Raw genomic sequence first — 18,578 nt, forward strand, 5'->3', positions numbered from 1 at the left:
TGGTGGATCCAGGTAGTCTAATCTACATTACCCCAGAATGACTTTACGGCACAGGAACAGGAACATGACTTTCTCCACTTTGGCTCATCTGTAAGGGCAGTAACAGTTGTATGGGTGATACAGTTTTTCCAGGTAGTTTTTGATACAGGTCTGTGAGAGCCGGAATTCTTACTGGTTGGTAGGTGATCAAATACTTATGTCATGCAATAAAATGCTAATAAATTACTTAAAAATCGTACAGTGTGATTTTCTGGATTTTAGTTTTAGATTCCGTCTCTAACAGTTGAAGAGTACCTATGGTAAAAATGACAGACCTCTACATGCTTTGTAAGTAGGAAAACCTGCAAAATCGTCAGTGTATCAAATACCTGTTCTCCCCACTGTATGTCATAATGTCAGCATTACCCATTTTCACAGTGACGCTGATCTCACAGGAGGGGTTTCGTGTTGTCGGCATTAGCTGACAAATATGCTGTTTTAGCACTAGCATTGCTTGATAGATTGTCTAAATCACAATGGTGTTGAGCGCTGCAAACCCCATAGTTTATCCCCCTTAACTTTTATTGCCGCTACACACAATCAGTCATCTGTCATTATGATGCCATTCATGTGCCTGTTATGGCTTGGTCCTAGCTCATATTGAACAGTCCATCATTCAGAGGCTTTGCAGCTGAGCCAGACTTTACCGGGAAGAGAGCGAAGAACAGGTCTTTGGAGAGAAGACGAGAGTGGAGAAATGATGAGGAATATTCTCCCTAAGATCAAAGTGATGACGCGGGGATCTTAACCATTTAGAGCCTCATGTTTTAAAAGAAAAGAGAATCTAAAAGGTCTATTTACACATGAAGGGAGCTATGAGATGGTGTCTGTTTTATCCAGCTTTAAACACTCACTAATTAGATATAATGGAAATGTTTGCACATGACCTCTCTGTGTGGCTAGGTCTGGGATCGAGTTGTGGCCGAGCACATGCATGGTATAAGAACTGACAGTTAGATTAAAACCACGGCCCAGCTTCCAGGGGTAACAGGTTTTCATGGTGGTGGTGAGGAGTCAGACAAACAGAGCCGGGGAGAGGCGGAGTGTGTGTGGGGGGTGGGCGTATCACATGCTAGTGTGATCTGCCATCCTGACCTGAGTTGACTCTAATTTACCAGCTAGAAGCTTTCCCATTGGACCCAGTCACGCCGCCCGTTCAGAAACACTCACATACCACTGGCACTCTGGTTCTCACTACAACCCCTTTTGATTTTATGCTCCATGAATTCTTTCTCTCTCGCTCCCTGTCAGTCTTTCTATCTCTGCTTCTCTTCCTCTGTCCATCTCACTGTCTTTTCCAGTCCTCTCTTTATTCTACCCACACGTTTCTCTCTCTCTCCTCGCTCTCGCTATTGCTCTCTTTCAGTCTCTTCGTCCTCCTTCGTCCTGCCTTGTCTTCCGTCTTTTCTAATTTGGCCCAAGTTCATCATGTCACCTAACTGACTTTTCTCCAAAGAGAAAAATGACATTTCGGGTCGGGGACTTCAAGGATGGTCAAGTTAATGAATGGCCACCAGATGGCCCTTATTAAGCTAATGTTCCCCCTACTCCCCAGCCCTGGTCCTCTCCTGGGGAACAGCCATGCTCTCTGCTCTGGCAGCCAGCACCAAGTGTCTCTGGGTATGTGTGTGTGTGTGTGTGTCTGTGTGTGTGTGGGAACAGTCTAAAAACCCACATTTTTAATCAGGTTAACCTGCCTCAAAAGCATCAGCGGCTGAAAGACTCAAAAAGAATCAACGGCTGCACTTCCAGTCTCTCTCGTTGTTTCTCTCTCTCTGTAACAATTTGATGAAGTGAGCCTGCTACCGCACACAAACAGCTAACCTTTAACCTCTCCACGTCACCCCCTGTAAAGGAGGTTGTCTCCTCCTTTACAGGGGCGGGAAACTAGACAGGATCTGGCTTGAACGGGACCCATGTGTCAGAGAGGCAGTAAAATGACATGAATGGCTTAAAGAGAGGGGTGCACATCTCTTTGAAAGGATTTATTTTCTTTTTTTTGCATGAATCAGTCAGGGTCTTAATTGCCTCATTTATAATCCATGCTCATGGTGTTGAGTAATTGCAGGAAACACACTGATACCACGAAGACCTTCGTTAAACTCTGGAATGATGCTAAACATTGTAATTAATTTAGCTTAGTTTATTATATTGTCACGATAGAGAGCATCCCTTTGAGAATTTGGCCTCTCGATACTGAGAACCACTATAGTTGAAAAGGAGAAAAAAAAAAGTACAGGGGTGTTATTTTACAGAGAGGGAGGGGAGTAGGGGAAAGAGGGGAGGAGATAGGAGAGGAGGGCTGGGGAGGGAGCTGTGGAGGAGAGGGGAGCGAGGACAGCAGAAGAGGGAATGGGGAAGGGGAGGAGAGTAAAAGGGAGTGGTGGAGAGGGAAGGGAGCAGAGCAGGAGCGGGAGGAATGGGAGGAGGGGAGTGGAGAGGAGAGGGAGCAGAGCAGGAGCAGGAGGAATGGGAGGAGGGGAGTGGAGAGGGAGAAATGTTTTGGAAACTAGATGTTTAGATGTGTGTGACTTCCTCTTAACCTGGATGGACTTGGAGCTGTGTTCTTACTGAAGTTTCCCACACGTCGTTTTTCTAAAATGTCCTCTGAGTATCACTGTGACGCCTCGATCAGACCTACAGCAACAATCCACAAACTGTTGTACACAGAGGTCCCGTTGCTACCACGTTAACGTATCTAGATAGCAGTGTGCAATGATAAATGCCCTCTTAAACACCACGTTCATGTCTTCTTTAATATGCTTCTGTGATTTTCGTCAAAGCGCTATGCATCGCTACGCTGCGCTGTTGGCAGCAGCTGAGGTCACAACAGAGAAGTAAAGCTGCGTGACCTCAGACAGGAGGAAAACTCGACTGGGTAGAAGCGCTGATGTCACCATGTTCTGGGTTGACAAATGAAAGCGGAATACTTCTGGAGGCTGGCCCAGGTACACTCGGGATTCACCGCGTACCAAACGGCACAGCCGGTGGTTGGGAGAGGGAGATGGGGGGAGGGGGGTCGGAGATAAAGTGAACAAGACAGAGAGGAGGTGAGGAAAAAGTAAGAGAGGGAGCGCAAGGGAGGTGTGAGAGGAGGAGCCTGAAAAGATCACTGAGGACTCTTACACACTAATAGAACCTCCTTCCTTACAGATCCATCATACTGCATGTGGCACAATGCATAGGGAAGTGTCCGTGCGCGGCGGTTCTACGGTGAAGTAGATCTGCCTAAATACTGTGCGTCCCCTCAACGGCAAAGCAAGGACCACGGCATCTGGTTACTGGAATGTGTTCGCTGTACACAGTGGCAGGGTTGTTGGTCCTGCCGCTCAATGGGGAGGACAGTTTCTTGCGCGACCAGCTAACACACGCACGCACACACATACGGGCACGCGCGCGCACATGCACTCACGCACGCACGAACACACATCACGAGCATGCGAGCATCTTCATGTCACATCCACCGTGCGTCACAGCCGATCACACCCACCCTGCGTTGCCTGTGCATCACAAACAGGAAAAGAAGCTTACACCAGGCATCCAGAATAAAGCCCTTGTTTGCATTTCGCTGTTTAACCAATCCACTAAATGTGGAGGGGTCAACACAGAGTGTGGCCTAACTAATGTCCAAAAACCAAAGTCATGCTCTTTCTCTTTCCGTTTCCCCCTAAATGCTGAATTATAGCGTTGTATTATCACCAGTGGCGGTTTTAGTGATTTCCGGGCCCTAGGCAGAGGCTGGTTGAGGTCTCAGCCTCGTCTACTTTTTTACATTATTGTCCTTACAAACATTTTGAACATACCTTCTTTCTTGTTGAATGGAACTGCCACTTCCAAAGACACTTGCATTGCTGCCCCTTTCAGTAGGGAAAATACATTATTTTAAAAATAATTATCTGAAGGGTACATACTGCCTTATAAGTTATGACTACAGTGAAGCATTCAGCCATTTTGTTCAAGTGTACAGTTTCTTAATCATGATCAATCAAGTTTATTCATATCCTGTTCTTACTATTATATTCGGTGTCACTACACTGTCAGAGCTTTCTCGGGGAGCCAAGATGTCAACATCACTAATTATTGATGTTGTCAGTAGCCCAGTGCCTATCACCATCATAATAAACATTTGCATCATTCTAATCAATGTGCATGATGTTAGAAGAATGACATGATGGAATTGAATCAGTGTCTTCTTAACATCTGTCTGGTGTCCATTCGTGATGGTCCAGGTCAGGGATAGCGCTTTCTTATGCAACTGTCAAACAGTCATATTCAGTAAGTAGTAGACGCACTGTATTTGACACTCATGCCATTTTTCTCCTTCCTTCTTTTTTCTGTCCTGCTCACATATGAGCGTTTCATATTAAAAAAAACTTTTCTGCCCATCTCTTGTGATGTGTAGCTGGCTCAGGATGACTGAGTAAACTACCCAACGTCTTTCGGGCGGCTGCCGGGAGAAACAAAATGGGACAGACCATTTGAGTGAGAGAGGTGAGTTCGGTCTGAAACAAATAATGTATTAGAAGGCATGACTTCATTCTGAGCAAAAAAATCTGATCTTAAGACAATAAATAATCACAAAAAAACAATGTATTACAACTTTTTTTGAAACTGTATTTCAGTTTGAATTTTCATGGGGCCCTAAGCCTTCAGGAGCCATAAGTGGCTGCTTACCTTGTCTAATGGTACCAACTGACACTGCTTGTGCCTAAGTACAGTCTTTAGAAATGTTTTCCTTATTGCGTAAATAAATAATGCTAGCTAGCTAATACTACCCCAACAGGCGTATAGAACGCTAGCTAGATTACACCATCCTCCCAACATGGAGCATTTTGTCTACTGCTTATTATATTAATTCACAATTAGGAGTTAGAGACTTCTGACAATGATATTTAGATAGATAACTAGCAAATGGGACCAGACAAACAAAATACATTTGAATAATAAAAATACCAGATACTGACTGGTTTTCGGACCCCTCCGGGCCCCCCCAATACAGTGGAACTGCACATTTTAGAGTGGCCTTTTATTGTGGCCAGCCTAAGGCACACCTGTGAAATAATCATGCTGTCTAATCAGCATCTTGATATGCCACACCTGTGAAGTGGATGGATTATCTCAGCAAAGGAGAAGTGCTCGCTAAGACAGATTTAGACAGATTTGTGAACAATATTTGGAAGAAACATGCCTTTTGTGTACATAGAGAAAGTCTTAGATCTTTGAGTTCGGCTCATGTTAAATGGGCGCAAAAACAAAAGTTTGGCGTTTATAATTTTGTTCAGTGTATATTAATTGTAAGTTTACCTTGAAAACAAGTTTTCTTTGAAATATAATGATTTTCTGAGGTATGTCAGCTTCAGTCGATCTGCAACGGAACCATGTAGGTGACGGAGGTTGTCAACCTACTGACTCTGTAACAGAAGTCTTTAAGCTCAGCTCATTCTCTATTCCTCTCACTCACTCCTTCTCTCACCATCTTAACACCCCCCTCCTACCTCCCATCCTTCTCTCCATCTCTCTTTATATCTGCCCTTCTCTTGTTCCACCCCCCCCCCCCCTCCCCCACCCCCTTTTCTGTTTATTGCAGTCTTAGGCCATAAGGGAGTCGTCATCTAGGTGGCAGTCGCTGGCTTGTAAATATATAGCCGAACATGCACATGCACACACGAGCACACACGCACGAATACTCATGCAAACACACACACGAACACAAACGAATACACGCAAACACACACACGAACACACACACACACACGAATACACACACAGAAACCAACAGAAATACACACATGGACACAAATGCGAACAAATGCATGAGCGACCACACACACGAACAAACACACACACAAACACACAATCCCCTCCCCTTTCCCTGAGACGATCAACACTGCATAAACAGAGAGTCCAACTTGTGTGAAAATACTTGGCAAATCTCCATATCAATCAGCTGCACACGAACACTGGGTGGCCTGAACTAACCCAGTCAGAAACAGCTGTACCGTATCGATAGTGACACAAGGCTTCTTAAATATGGTAGCTGTACCCCTGATATATGGTTCCTAATGCTCCACAGTGTAGACTACTGTCCTGGTGCTGAGTATAGACCTGTGGAGGTTAATGGAGGCACGTCACTGTGATTTTACACAAACACACAGACACACAAACAGATGCGGGAACACAAAGACACACACACACACACACACAGAATGTTGACAGGGAGCTATGGCAGATAAAATCATCTCTCTGCCATCAGGGAAGTGTAGACTGTATCACCCTAACACTCTGTCATATGCTGGGCCAGCTTCTAGAACCCTGATAACAACAATGTCTGATTAGATAACAGATAGAGAATACATTGTCTGATAAGGTAACAGGAATACTATATTGTCTGATAAGTTGACAAATACTACATTGTCTGATAAGGTAACAGATAGAGAATACATTGTCTGATAAGGTAACAGGAATACTATATTGTCTGATAAGGTAACAGATAGACAATACATTGTCTGATAAGGTAACAGATAGAGAATACATTGTCTGATAAGGTAACAGATAGAGAATACATTGTCTGATAAGGTAACAGGAATACTATATTGTCTGATAAGGTAACAGATAGACAATACATTGTCTGATAAGGTAACAGATAGAGAATACATTGTCTGATAAGGTAACAGATAGAGAATACATTGTCTGATAAGGTAACAGGAATACTATATTGTCTGATAAGGTAACAGATAGACAATACATTGTCTGATAAGGTAACAGATAGAGAATACATTGTCTGATAAGGTAACAGGAATACTAAAATGCCTGATAAGGTAACAGTAACACTATATTGTCTGATAAAGTAACGGGAATACTATTACATTGTCTGATAAGTTGACAAATACTATATTGTCTGATAAGGTAACAGATAGAGAATACATTGTCTGATAAGGTAACAGATAGAGAATACATTGTCTGATAAGGTAACAGGAATACTAAAATGCCTGATAAGGTAACAGTAACACTATATTGTCTGATAAAGTAACGGGAATACTATTACATTGTCTGATAAGTTGACAAATACTATATTGTCTGATAAGGTAACAGATAGAGAATACATTGTCTGATAAGGTAACAGATAGAGAATACATTGTCTGATAAGGTAACAGAAATACTATATTGTCTGATAAGGTGATATAGACTTCATTGTCTGATAAGGTAACAGAAAGACTACATTGTCTGACAATATAACAGAGACCACATTGTCTGTTAAGGTAACTGAAATACTATATTATCTGATAAGGTGTCAGATATAGACTACATTGTCTGACAATATAACAGAGACCACATTGTCTGTTATGGTAATACTTAATTGTTTGATAAGGTAACAGAGATAATTTGGTTTTTGTTTGCCATAGAATGTGGGACAATGTGTTACAGAGCAGGAAAGCTGCACTTCTGGTGCCATTTGTATTGTCCATTGTCTATTAAATATTATTAATTTGTTTATTGTTGTTCTACTGGTTGTCCTGTTGACAATCATCAGTATTATTATTACTTGAATTATGGTACATGCCACATGATTAAGCATATCTCCACAATATGTACATTGTTGGATTTCATTGGGAAATGGAGAGAGATAGAAAAGAGAGCGAGAGACAAGATTCAAGTCTGCCGTATTTCAGCACTGGTCTACAAGAGTTCTGCTGTTGGGCTGGATCTCCATGTCAGTAAACATTAAGTGTGTGTGTGTGTGTGTGTCTCCTTTCACAGTACCTGCGTTATATCATGTAGTATTATTAATTTAACAGGGCTAGATATACTGTGTGTTTGTGATGACAGTTACATCCAAAGTAAAAGGTTATTAAGCAGAGCAGAGAAGACAAGACACAGCTTAATCCTCTGAAGTTTTTCACTTAATTTCCAGTTGGTTTTAAGCTACCAAAACAATTTTTTTTTGAATGAACATATTCATATTTACACTTTGCATACTAGTTTGTTATAAAGTCACATGAAAGTTCACATCTTCAAGAAGGCATTTCTTCAAAAAAGACAAAATGTCCCAGAACATGTTTTTCTTCTTAAAAACGGCTCTCCTGAAAACTAGTGGCATTCGCCCCATTTCAGGAATTCGGTCACATGATGGATCATTTAGCAATTTTATTTAATGCTAATTTACATGTATTTTTATATTTAATAGGCCTTTAATGACAGGCCTTATAGAAACACATTATGAAGCATTTGTACATGAACAAATGTATGTATCTTAAGGGATCAATGTGTTCATGTGTATACTATTTCTGGAAGGTACGTTGTAGAAATAAGATACATATAGATTTTTTTATATATATATATATATATATATATATATTTGACTTTTAACCTACTTCCACGCTTTTGTAATTCATTTTAGCACTGCACTGGACATGGCTACCTTCAAATGGTTCCTATGAAGTGCGCATCAGAGAAAAAAAATGTAATCCAACAAATCAATATTTAGTTGGCTCTAGCCCAAACTGTTTTGTTGTTATGGTCCATTACATGGGAAGACACACTTGGAAGGAAAGTCGGCGATCTGACAAAGCATGTGAAAGATTAGGACAAAAAATAGACCATGTTATCATGTAGCGTGTTCTGTTTTCATATGCTGTCAAACTTGAAAGTTGTTTTACCAGAATATTTAAATTTGAAAAAACAGCAAACGTCGGACCTTTCAGTTCAATGCATACGTTCTTTAAACAAATAGTTTCTTTAGGGTATAATCGTTACAATAAAAATATAAAAACCAAATATATTTATCAGATCAATTCTTCAGTCTGTTTCTGGGCTGGACTGAATCAAGATCAATTCCCCAGCCTGTCAGTGAGCTGGACTGAAGCAGCTCAATGCCCCAGTCTGTCAGTATGGGCTGGACTAAAGCAGAACAATGCCCCAGTCTGTCAGTATGGGCTGGACTGAAGCAGATCAATGCCCCAGTCTGTCAGTATGGGCAGGACTGAAGCAGCTCAATGCCCCAGTCTGTCAGTATGGGCAGGACTGAAGCAGCTCAATGCCCCAGTCTGTCAGTATGGGCTGGACTGAAGCAGCTAGATCAATGCCCCAGTCTGTCACCATCCACCATCTGTTGTCCTGGTGGTCCTGTCACTGCTGGAGGTCCTGAGGTGTGCTAGTGTGGCCGGCGGTCAGTGGCCTTCCCACCGTCAGCCGAGGACCTAGGGGCTCCAGCCTGTTTGTGCCCCTGTGGTGGCAGAGATGGGTAAGGCTGGCAGAGACTAGCAGTGTGGCCCTGTGTGTCTCAGACTCGATCACATATTTTCTCCCACATTCCCGGGAATGAGCAGATGGCTAAAGAGGAGCCCCCTACACACACACATTAACTTACCAAACAAACGCACATGAATGTACCAAATACACACACACACACACACACAAATGACTGTGCACACAAAGATTCCTCGCTTAAGGTGCACAGACCTATGCACTATCATACGCACACACATGCTTTGCAAACCCAATGACACAACCTTGCTTCTACCTTCACTAATACAAGCAGCGAAATCAGTTGAGTGCAGGTGGATAACGAAATGTTTCCACCAACCCCCACGCTTTACTGACTGTACCATGCCAAAGAAAGCTGGAGCATTCCTATGGTACATCTTTTCCACTGGTTTGGTGTTAGCAGCAATCATAAAACATATGAAGGTCATACACTATTCTAATAAATGCAACAGCTGGACAAAAGGCAAACACACTCTAAATGTGTAGAAATGTGTAACTCGACCTGACTCAATCTGACTGAATTAGAATAATTAAAAAAGGTCACACTTTATTTTGAGAGTCCCAATTTCCATCTGTAAATGTTCTATAGACAGTAATACTATCAACAAACTTTCAAAAAGTTGATCAGTTGATAAATAACTGCTTGTTAAGTTGAGGGTTATGTTTAGAATAAGGTTTATGGTAAGGGTTAAGGTTAGGGTTAGAACAAATGATAGGGTAAGGATATAGATAAGGGTTAGGGAAAGTAGATAGTTGAAATGTTACAGATAGTCATTAGACAATTTGTAGAGCAATTACAGGCACACTTTTGAGGGACTCAAAATAAAGCATTTCCATAAAGTTTACTCTCACACAAATAATACATGTTTTTTTTATTAAGGCATTTAGGGACTTTTCATTCTAATAATGCACTTAATCATTGCTCAATATATGTGTGGTCTTTGCATATATGTATATATGTACATGTACATTTGCACAGATTGATGAAATAATGTACAGATGACAGAACGGGAATGCTACCAAAAGATGTAATCTCTCCAGATGTAATCTCTCCAGATGTAATCTCTCCAGCCTACCAGAACTTATTGAGCTGTCTAGACTGCTTATTAATTAGTGATGTTCTCAGATGAGGTCGGACATACCTGATCACTATGTATCCAGATGAGGTCGGACATACCTGATCACTATGTCTCCAGATGAGGTCGGACATACCTGATCACTATGTCTCCAGATGAGGTCGGACATACCTGATCACTATGTCTCCAGATGAGGTCATAACTAGTCTGAACGTAGGTTCCTTTTACTGTATGTGTATGTATTTATGTACATGTGTATGTATTCCATACATGTATGCCTTGTAATGGGTGTAATGGGCATGTCCAACCTCATCTAGATAATGATCAGGTATGTTCGACCTCAAGTATGTATTTGATGGCAGATTTACCACAGAAAACAGAAACATGTTGTCTCCTACACTGTATACAGTACTCTTCAATCGATGCATGTTATGGTATCTGTTGGTAGTTACGTTTCCTGTGCTCTGTCCTGTCCGCCATGCATTCACAGTCACACCACTTTCCTCACTCTCTTGGATTTGGGAATGAAGGACTTGCATTACAATATTGACAGTGTGACACAAACTCACTGCGCCTGATTCAGTCACTGGGTTGGTTTGTGCTAACAGCATACAGAACATGCGTTCATTTACATGTTTACCCCGTTAGATGAGCACAAATTAACCAATTAGAATACTGGAGCAGGAGTATTAAAAAAATAAATGCTTCAAAAACAGATGTGCTTCCTCTGTCCTAAGCTGTGCAGGCAGCCAGAGGTTACGAAATTCCAATGTGTTAATGAAATCCACTAAGGACCAGCCTCATTTAAAAACAATAATATTTTAAGCAGCTAGTAGAAAAAAGGAAGAAAAACAGACTCCGCAATGATATAAAAATGCAATATACATGTGGGTTTTATTATGATTTCTTCATATTTACAGTATAATACAATACTATGTGACTCAGATTGCATGGCTAGCGATTGGTCAGGCCACAGTGGAAGGTTACCATGGTGTTTACACTCTAGAATGTCAAGTACAGATAGGTACAGTATTGTATACGTCTTTGGCTTCATATAGGATGTGACAACAGTTTGACAGTTCACTATCACCACAACCAAGGGCTTTATGCAATCAAACCAATAGTGCAACATTCACACAGTAAATCTCCTCCACGTGGAATCAACTCACATACTGATGTTGGGTCCTGTGTAAAAACCAGAAACTATTCACAGACTGGCTTTCAGTCCTATATAAAATACAACTACTATCAGGGCAATCCCTCTCAGTGGTCTGAGTTTGCTTTTCGGAATTAGAAGTGTGTGGGCATGCGGTGACTATTGTAAATGAAGACACTGTATGAATACTTCCATGGCAGGGTTTGAATGAATTCCAGCCTGAGACACAGTAAAGACAGCTCTGCTGATGATCAAAGACTTGGGCTTCTGTTTTGGAAGCAAGCTTCAGTGGCTGGTCCCAGACAGTGGGATTCTTTCTGTTTTCATAGATTCAAGTGAACTGTGTGGCTGTATTGTATGGAGAAGCAGAATGAACTGAGCACCCTCTTCTCTCCCTCCTTTTCATAATATAATAGTGGATATCTCCTGTCCTTATATGAATACTTCACCAACATAAGAAAAGAATATAGTGGAGAGGGAAATAGAATGTAGGGAGAGAGAAGGACGAAGGAGAGTGACAGAGACAGAGAAAGCATACGGACTAAGAGAGAAAGAGACAGACAGAAGACAGAAAAACAAACAGAAACAAAGGAGAGAGAGAGAGGGGATGTCTAGTGGACTATACAGAGAAAGATGGAGGAAGGGGAAAGTAAGAGGTAGCGATGGACAGATGTAGTGGGTCTGCCAGGTGAGGAAAGATCGTGTAAAGATCAGATCACTGATACCCTTCAGGCTGTGTTCTGTTCTGGCAGGGGTAGTGAATACACACATGGAAGGAAGAAGCCTAGTCAGTACAAATGCTTTACTATCAAAGTTCTCCCCTGAAGAAGGTTACTAGAACCCGTCTTTGAAAGAAGTTTATAGATCCCATGTTTAGAAAGACTGTTCCCACTTCTCTGCAGGTGACTATATTATTAGATCCCATGCTATGAATTAAGACTTAAGAACTAAAAGACAATAGAAACACCGCTGGAACCTCAACTGGTCTTTCTGTACCGTCTGTAGTGCAGGGGTTATCAGATGAAATGCACCTCCCTAAGTGTTTTAAACATCCCCGGGCCAACATTGATAAAGAAGGAGACCATATATCATGGTTGAAGGAAGCTGAGGCTAAGCAGAAAGTGGCAAAGGTAAGTAGCACTTATGCTGCTGCCATCTGGTGGTAACCATTAGCCAATCCGGGTTAAACAGAGTAGCACCGATACTGGGAGGAGAGTGGCACTTGACAATGCTACCTGTACACACACCAACATATTCCAACCATATCATTCAGAAATAAACACATCTAAGAAAACACATCTTTTCTTCTTTTTTTTTTCTTTACACATTTCCTCAAATCAAGACATTATCCAGATGGCTTGCACATCAACACAAATAAAATTATAAAAATAGGATGACATTTGAGCTGCCCTTACTTGAGAAATGCACGACAATGGCATAGCGGTGGGAAAAATACACACAGGGGATACAACTTTATGCCTTACAGCAGTGGTTCTTATCTCTAGCCCTCTGGAGCTGGAGTACGGTTGGTTTTGATTCTAGCCCACTAATCCAGGACTGATTTAGACCTGGGTCCTTGATTTACCAGGTAGAATAGAAAACAGGTAATACTCCAGGTCCCGAAGCTCAGAGTTCAGAACCCCTGCCTTAGAGTTTCTCATCACACCGATTCTGTATCACAGATTACTCTGCCATCCTTTGGGACATACGTACATATGATAACAACAACGCAAATTCCCAGCATTCCAAAGATCAGATTCACTTCAATTCACGCCTCTTGTGCCACAATGACCAGCATCAACACACAGAAAAATAACAGGAAAACAGCCTATTCATTATTGCACACCAGGCCAAAAGGATTCACAACAGAAAACAAAATAAAGTGTTTCTTACTAGACACATTCAGGTAGACCTTTACGTGTTTCACTTGGCGTCCTCAGTTTGGCGCTAAATGAATCCACACAGGGGATATGGACACTGCATGAATGACCTTGCATCCTAGTTCTTCACTCACATAATATCTACGTCACATACTAATGTTTTCATGTCACATATAATGGCGTATCTGTGGATATTGAATGGCTGAACTGAAGATGGGTATGGCTGTGCTGTAAAGATGTGTGTGTGTGTGCGTGTGCGTATGTGTTTGTCTGTTTGTGTGGTCACATGTTCACATGTCAGTCTAGCCAGCTGCTCACCTCCTGTGGTTAAACCCCATCTTAGATTCCACCACTTTAACCACCACCTCACAGAGCTCTTATTAACAAACTGAGACAGTGCATAAACCTGCCAGTCATTGTTGAGGGGGTTCAGACTATGACAGATTGTGGTGACATTACATAGTGACTAAAAAGTCATAGGGAAAAACATTGATATTGGTAGAGCTGGGACTTGGCATTTACCCTCTATCATCTAAGGTGACTATAACATTATTATTATTATTATTATTATTATTATATTATTATATTGCCTGATCCGCCCTGCTGAAGTGTTTTTTAAGCGTGTTTCAGTGTAATGTCATCACTGTAGCTAAATCCCCCTCTTTAGAGGATTAAGTAAGCAGGAAGACACTGCTTGAAACCTCTACTGGAAAACCCCTTTCGGGGTGGGGGGTTGTAAATAGGAGATGAAGATACAGAGGCAGGGAGATACTTTACAGAGAGTTAGAAGAACAGCAATTCAGTGGTCTTCCATGTTGTTTTCAGTCAGAAGGAAGAGAGAGAGTGTAAAGAGCAGAGAGAGTTGGGGAGTCAGGCGTCCATCATATGGTAACACTAACAAGCTCACAACCCAGCCAGTCTCCGGAGAGACAGCTCCTCAACCCAGCCTACTACACACCTAGATAGACAGGAACAGGAGGAGACAAACAGCTACGGAAACCGAACATGTTGGGAGGAAACGTTGGACAGGAGGGAGAGGGGCGGAGGAGGTGCAGGGGGGAGGGGAACCAACGGCGCTCCGTTTCTGGGGCAGGGTTGTGATGAGACCCCCGAACATTCCTCTCTGTCATCTTTAGTGTGTGTTTGTTCCAGGTTCAGTGGTTGTGATGGTAATCAGCGGGGGGATTGGTGCTTCCAAGCCTGTGTTTGTGTGTGTGTGTCACACCCATATCTTCACTCGCTACCTAGGAGAGTGAGTTGGACAGACACAGGCCGAGGCAGGACAGACCAAGGCAGGCCACGGCCACCGCAGGGCAGGGCAAGCCCGGGGTGTGTCTGATCACTTCCTCCTCTTTCTGTCTCTTCTCTCAAACTCCTCATCCTGCCGTAGCTGTGGCCCAGGTAGGTGGGGAGGGGCGAGGGGGAGGGCAGGGGACGACGACGGCGGGATCTAGGTTCTGGCAAATTTCCTCCCCCTGCTGCCAGCCAAGCTGCTAGTCTTTTGATGTGGCAGAGCAGAGAGAACGTGTCCATAGTCCATATAGGAACCCCTTTTCTCCCGAATAATTATGAGACGTCACTGAGGCAACAGTCAATAAGAGGGTGAGTCAGCAAGAGAAGGAGGGTCCATCGCAGCAAGCTGTTGTGTCAACCATAGAGTCCAGTACAGTACTAAAACCAAGTTGTCTCAGTTCGCTTTATCTGTCGTTCCCTCAGCGTTTCCTCCCTTCTTTCTTTCCATTTTCCTTGTTTGTTTTCTTTTTCCAGGTTTCACTCCTCGCCTTCCTCGACGTAGGTAGACGGAAACCAGCCGACCTTAGATATCAAAAAGAAAAAAAAGATAAGACTGCTGTTGGTGTTGGTGCATGTGGATGTTGTTACTGAAGCAGGCATTAGGTGAGCACACATCCACCACGGACCTTCAAGATGACAGTGTGTTGCGGACACTACAGTTATGCACGGATAACAGCCTCTGCCCTCCATCACCCACCTACTTACTCATATTATCTGATCCACTAGAGAGAGACGCTTTATTCCTACGACTACAATGGTACTTAGAGCCTTACATTACTTAATAGCTAGCACTGGCCCATCTATTACATTCTAAAGTGGGGCAGCAGTGCTCTCCTACAAGAGCAGCGTTTAGTGATCACTAGACCACAGTCAACCGACAGGCACCAGGCTAAATGAGAACAGATCAGTCAGCACAGCCAATCGCACGATCCCATATTATTTGTCACTCACATCTCTGCACATTCACACTAAAACACACAGATGATGTATTTCAATGGGACCTATTCAGAAATCCAATGCGCAATCCATGAATATCAAGCAGGGACAGATATCCCTTTCAGATAGAAATTGCAGATTTATTTTGCAGTTTTTCTTTTTTTAGATTGTCCCTGTTTATATGTACAACATATTTTTACCCCAGAGTTTGGCGGCTTGCACATTTTATATAGACATTGCAGTTGACCAGTGTTTTTGAAGGGTTTACCAAAGTTATTTTAACATAATTTCCAAATAATGGTGACTTTCATTGATGAGCATAGATTAGATAGATTTTTTCAACGAATGTCAGTGTTTATGAAATATTGACAATATCTCAAGAGCCAGTCAAGCTCTTTTTTACAAGAAAGAGATGCTGTTAATTAGTGCAGCACACACAAAATTAAGTGTTCCATCAAAGCTGGCTAAACATTTTTGCTAAGTGAGTAGCGGCTAGCTATCAATGTTGTGAGGTCATGAAGCCAGCAGAAGCCAGCTCCTTCCTGTTCCTGCCTTCCTGTCTTAGAGAGAGCTGTTTAATGTATGGACAACTCATCTAATAGTGACAGTCTCCTTGTGTTGGTTAATGTTGTATTAGCTGGTTAGTCAAATATTTGTTGGCTTCATAATACCATGTATTTTTATACTGTTTGGTATTGACTATTAACTAGCTACCCAGATATTGATATATAAAGAAAATAGACTGAGGTTTACAAATGTTAATAGCTAGCTACTGCTGGCTAGCGAACAATAGGTATGTATTATTATATTTTGGTCTTAAAGGTAATTTCACTGCTGCTTTATTTACCTATACATAGTATGTACATTAATATGTTATCAACATATCACATGCACCATTAAAATTGTGAATTTTGTGTACGCATATCAATGTTAGAAAAGGTCCATACGTTTCCAAACCACATTATCCAGAAATAATAGCGATTTTCAATCAGCTATTATTTTTAGACTATGAACACAACGGCTATAGAAACCAATGGCTCTATTGGAAAAGGACAACCATATGTACCCGCCACTAATGTGTGAAACAGGCCACAATAAATTCTACAAAACATGAGTTTAATTTAGAGCAGAAATGTGAAATAAACCACCTATATTTATGTTGGGATACTGAAAAAAATACAGTGTCTAATGGTGGCCTTTTGTTTTAAGCTTTGCTTTTTGGCAGCAAGCATTAGATTGACTGGCCTGCCAGTAAACGGATAAAGTTATTTTCAGATTGTCCCGTCCAGGAATGTCAACAACTTTACTGGATGTGCATCACCTCTGTGAAACTTTGTGATCAGTTCATCCAAGTGGATGTCCTGTGTCAGGAGCTCAAAGTCGCAGCATGTTAGAGCATCAGGCGTAACACACACACACGCACACACACACACACACACATAACACCATACGGGAGCGGGAGAAATAACTTCAACAAAAACGCCGCACAAGTCAGTCGCCAAAAACAGCAGTGTGGTTCGGTTGCAGCTATGCTTTCAGCTATCTTTCACCAAGTAGATGATCCTGCACATAGTTCACAGCATGGCCAATCTGGGGGCGCTCACCCTGCCGCTGACCTCTCCTCTCCACCAGCCATTTGCCCCTGTCTTGGTGTAGATCTTGACCACGTCCCCCTCCTGTAGAGACAGCTCTCGGGTGTCTCTGGAGCTGAAGTCATAGCGGGCTATCGCTACCCCTATCACCTTAGGGGTGAACACTAAAGAGAGAGAGAGAGAGAGAGAGAGAGAGAGAAGTGGAAAGAGAGAAAGGAGGAAAGAGGAGGATAGAAACAAAAAATAAACAAATGAATCATTTTTTTATTTTTTATAATAAATCTACAAAAAACACTTTTTCTCTCTCACACAGATCCGTTCTGAGATGGATGTTATCCTCTCTTTCACCCCAGACAGAGGCAGTCGAGACGGAGATGTGGAGGCGTGCGTAATCACATAACTCCCCTCTTCCTCCCTCCTCTTCTCCTTGCCTGCCCAGTGCCATTTAAATAAATTATTTGCACGAAGCCAGGGCACATCCCATCCAAATGAAGTGTCTGTTTTGATTGGGGCCTGGATTGTGTCAACAGCCTAATCCAGAGTCATAGGGTTGGCTGGGTTAATTACGAGCCAGGCCGTTTTGAAGGGAAGAACATTTGAAGGCTCCGCCAGTCTCGCTGCCTGCTAGGAGGCCGCTATGTTATCTTAAACACACCATAGGCTGTGCCTCCCCACATAAAAGCCTGTTGCTCAACAGCGACATATATATTTTGTGTTGCATATATTATATTCCACGTTACGGTGCTGGGCTTAGAATATTGAACAGAGATTTGTTTAATTATGACGCTTCAAATCCTCCCATGCCCCTGAAATAAAGCCAGGTGTTGGCATTCTGGTTGAAGTGCGTGTGTGTGTGTGTGTGTGTGTGTGTGAGAGAGAGCGTGTGTGTCTCTGCGGCAGGTATAAAATACCTCGGCTTGTGCAGACAGGATAGAGAGCGGTCTGCTGTCTGTCTGTGAGATGCAGTCATGCACGCAGTCAGATAACAATGGAAAAAGGCTGACATGAAGCAGGAGCCCTGGTTAGCTCTGTTGGCTACGTGGCAGGTTCGGACTGTAATACTACTGCTACTGTGGAAATACGCCTCACTGGACTGACAACTTAAATGGGGCGTTTTGGTAAGCAGGGCTGTCATTCAGGGTCACCGGGACGTGATATGACAACCCGGTCAAAGTGAGTCAATTTGGCCGACCAATATTAATGACGTATGTCCACCTCTTGACGCTAACACACACACACACAAAAACAAACACTACCTATACACACTGAGAGACACAAACACACACAGATTTGCACATACGCCTATACACAAACACATGCAGAAACACACATGCATATATCC

The 18,578-nt window shown here is 42.4% G+C and overlaps 1 protein-coding gene across 3 annotated transcripts in view; it reads right to left on the minus strand.

The window, feature by feature from the left end:
- Window positions 1–11,243: 11,243 nt before the first annotated feature.
- Window positions 11,244–18,578, minus strand: part of LOC105022605 (guanine nucleotide exchange factor VAV3) — a 78,639-nt gene continuing 71,304 nt past the window's right edge. For 2 of the 3 annotated variants that reach the window (XM_010891173.4, XM_020041780.2), the window contains 2 exons: window positions 17,249–17,400; window positions 11,244–15,230 (listed from right to left, as the gene is read on the minus strand). In XM_010891173.4, coding sequence (XP_010889475.1) covers window positions 15,186–15,230; window positions 17,249–17,400 — 197 coding nt within the window. In that variant the 3' untranslated portion in view covers window positions 11,244–15,185. The remainder of the gene's footprint in view (window positions 15,231–17,248; window positions 17,401–18,578) is intronic. The other variant, XM_020041781.2, reaches the window with a different exon arrangement.

This window comes from Esox lucius, chromosome 21 (assembly GCF_011004845.1).
Source record: "Esox lucius isolate fEsoLuc1 chromosome 21, fEsoLuc1.pri, whole genome shotgun sequence".
In the NCBI taxonomy this organism is placed as follows: Eukaryota; Metazoa; Chordata; class Actinopteri; order Esociformes; family Esocidae; genus Esox; species Esox lucius.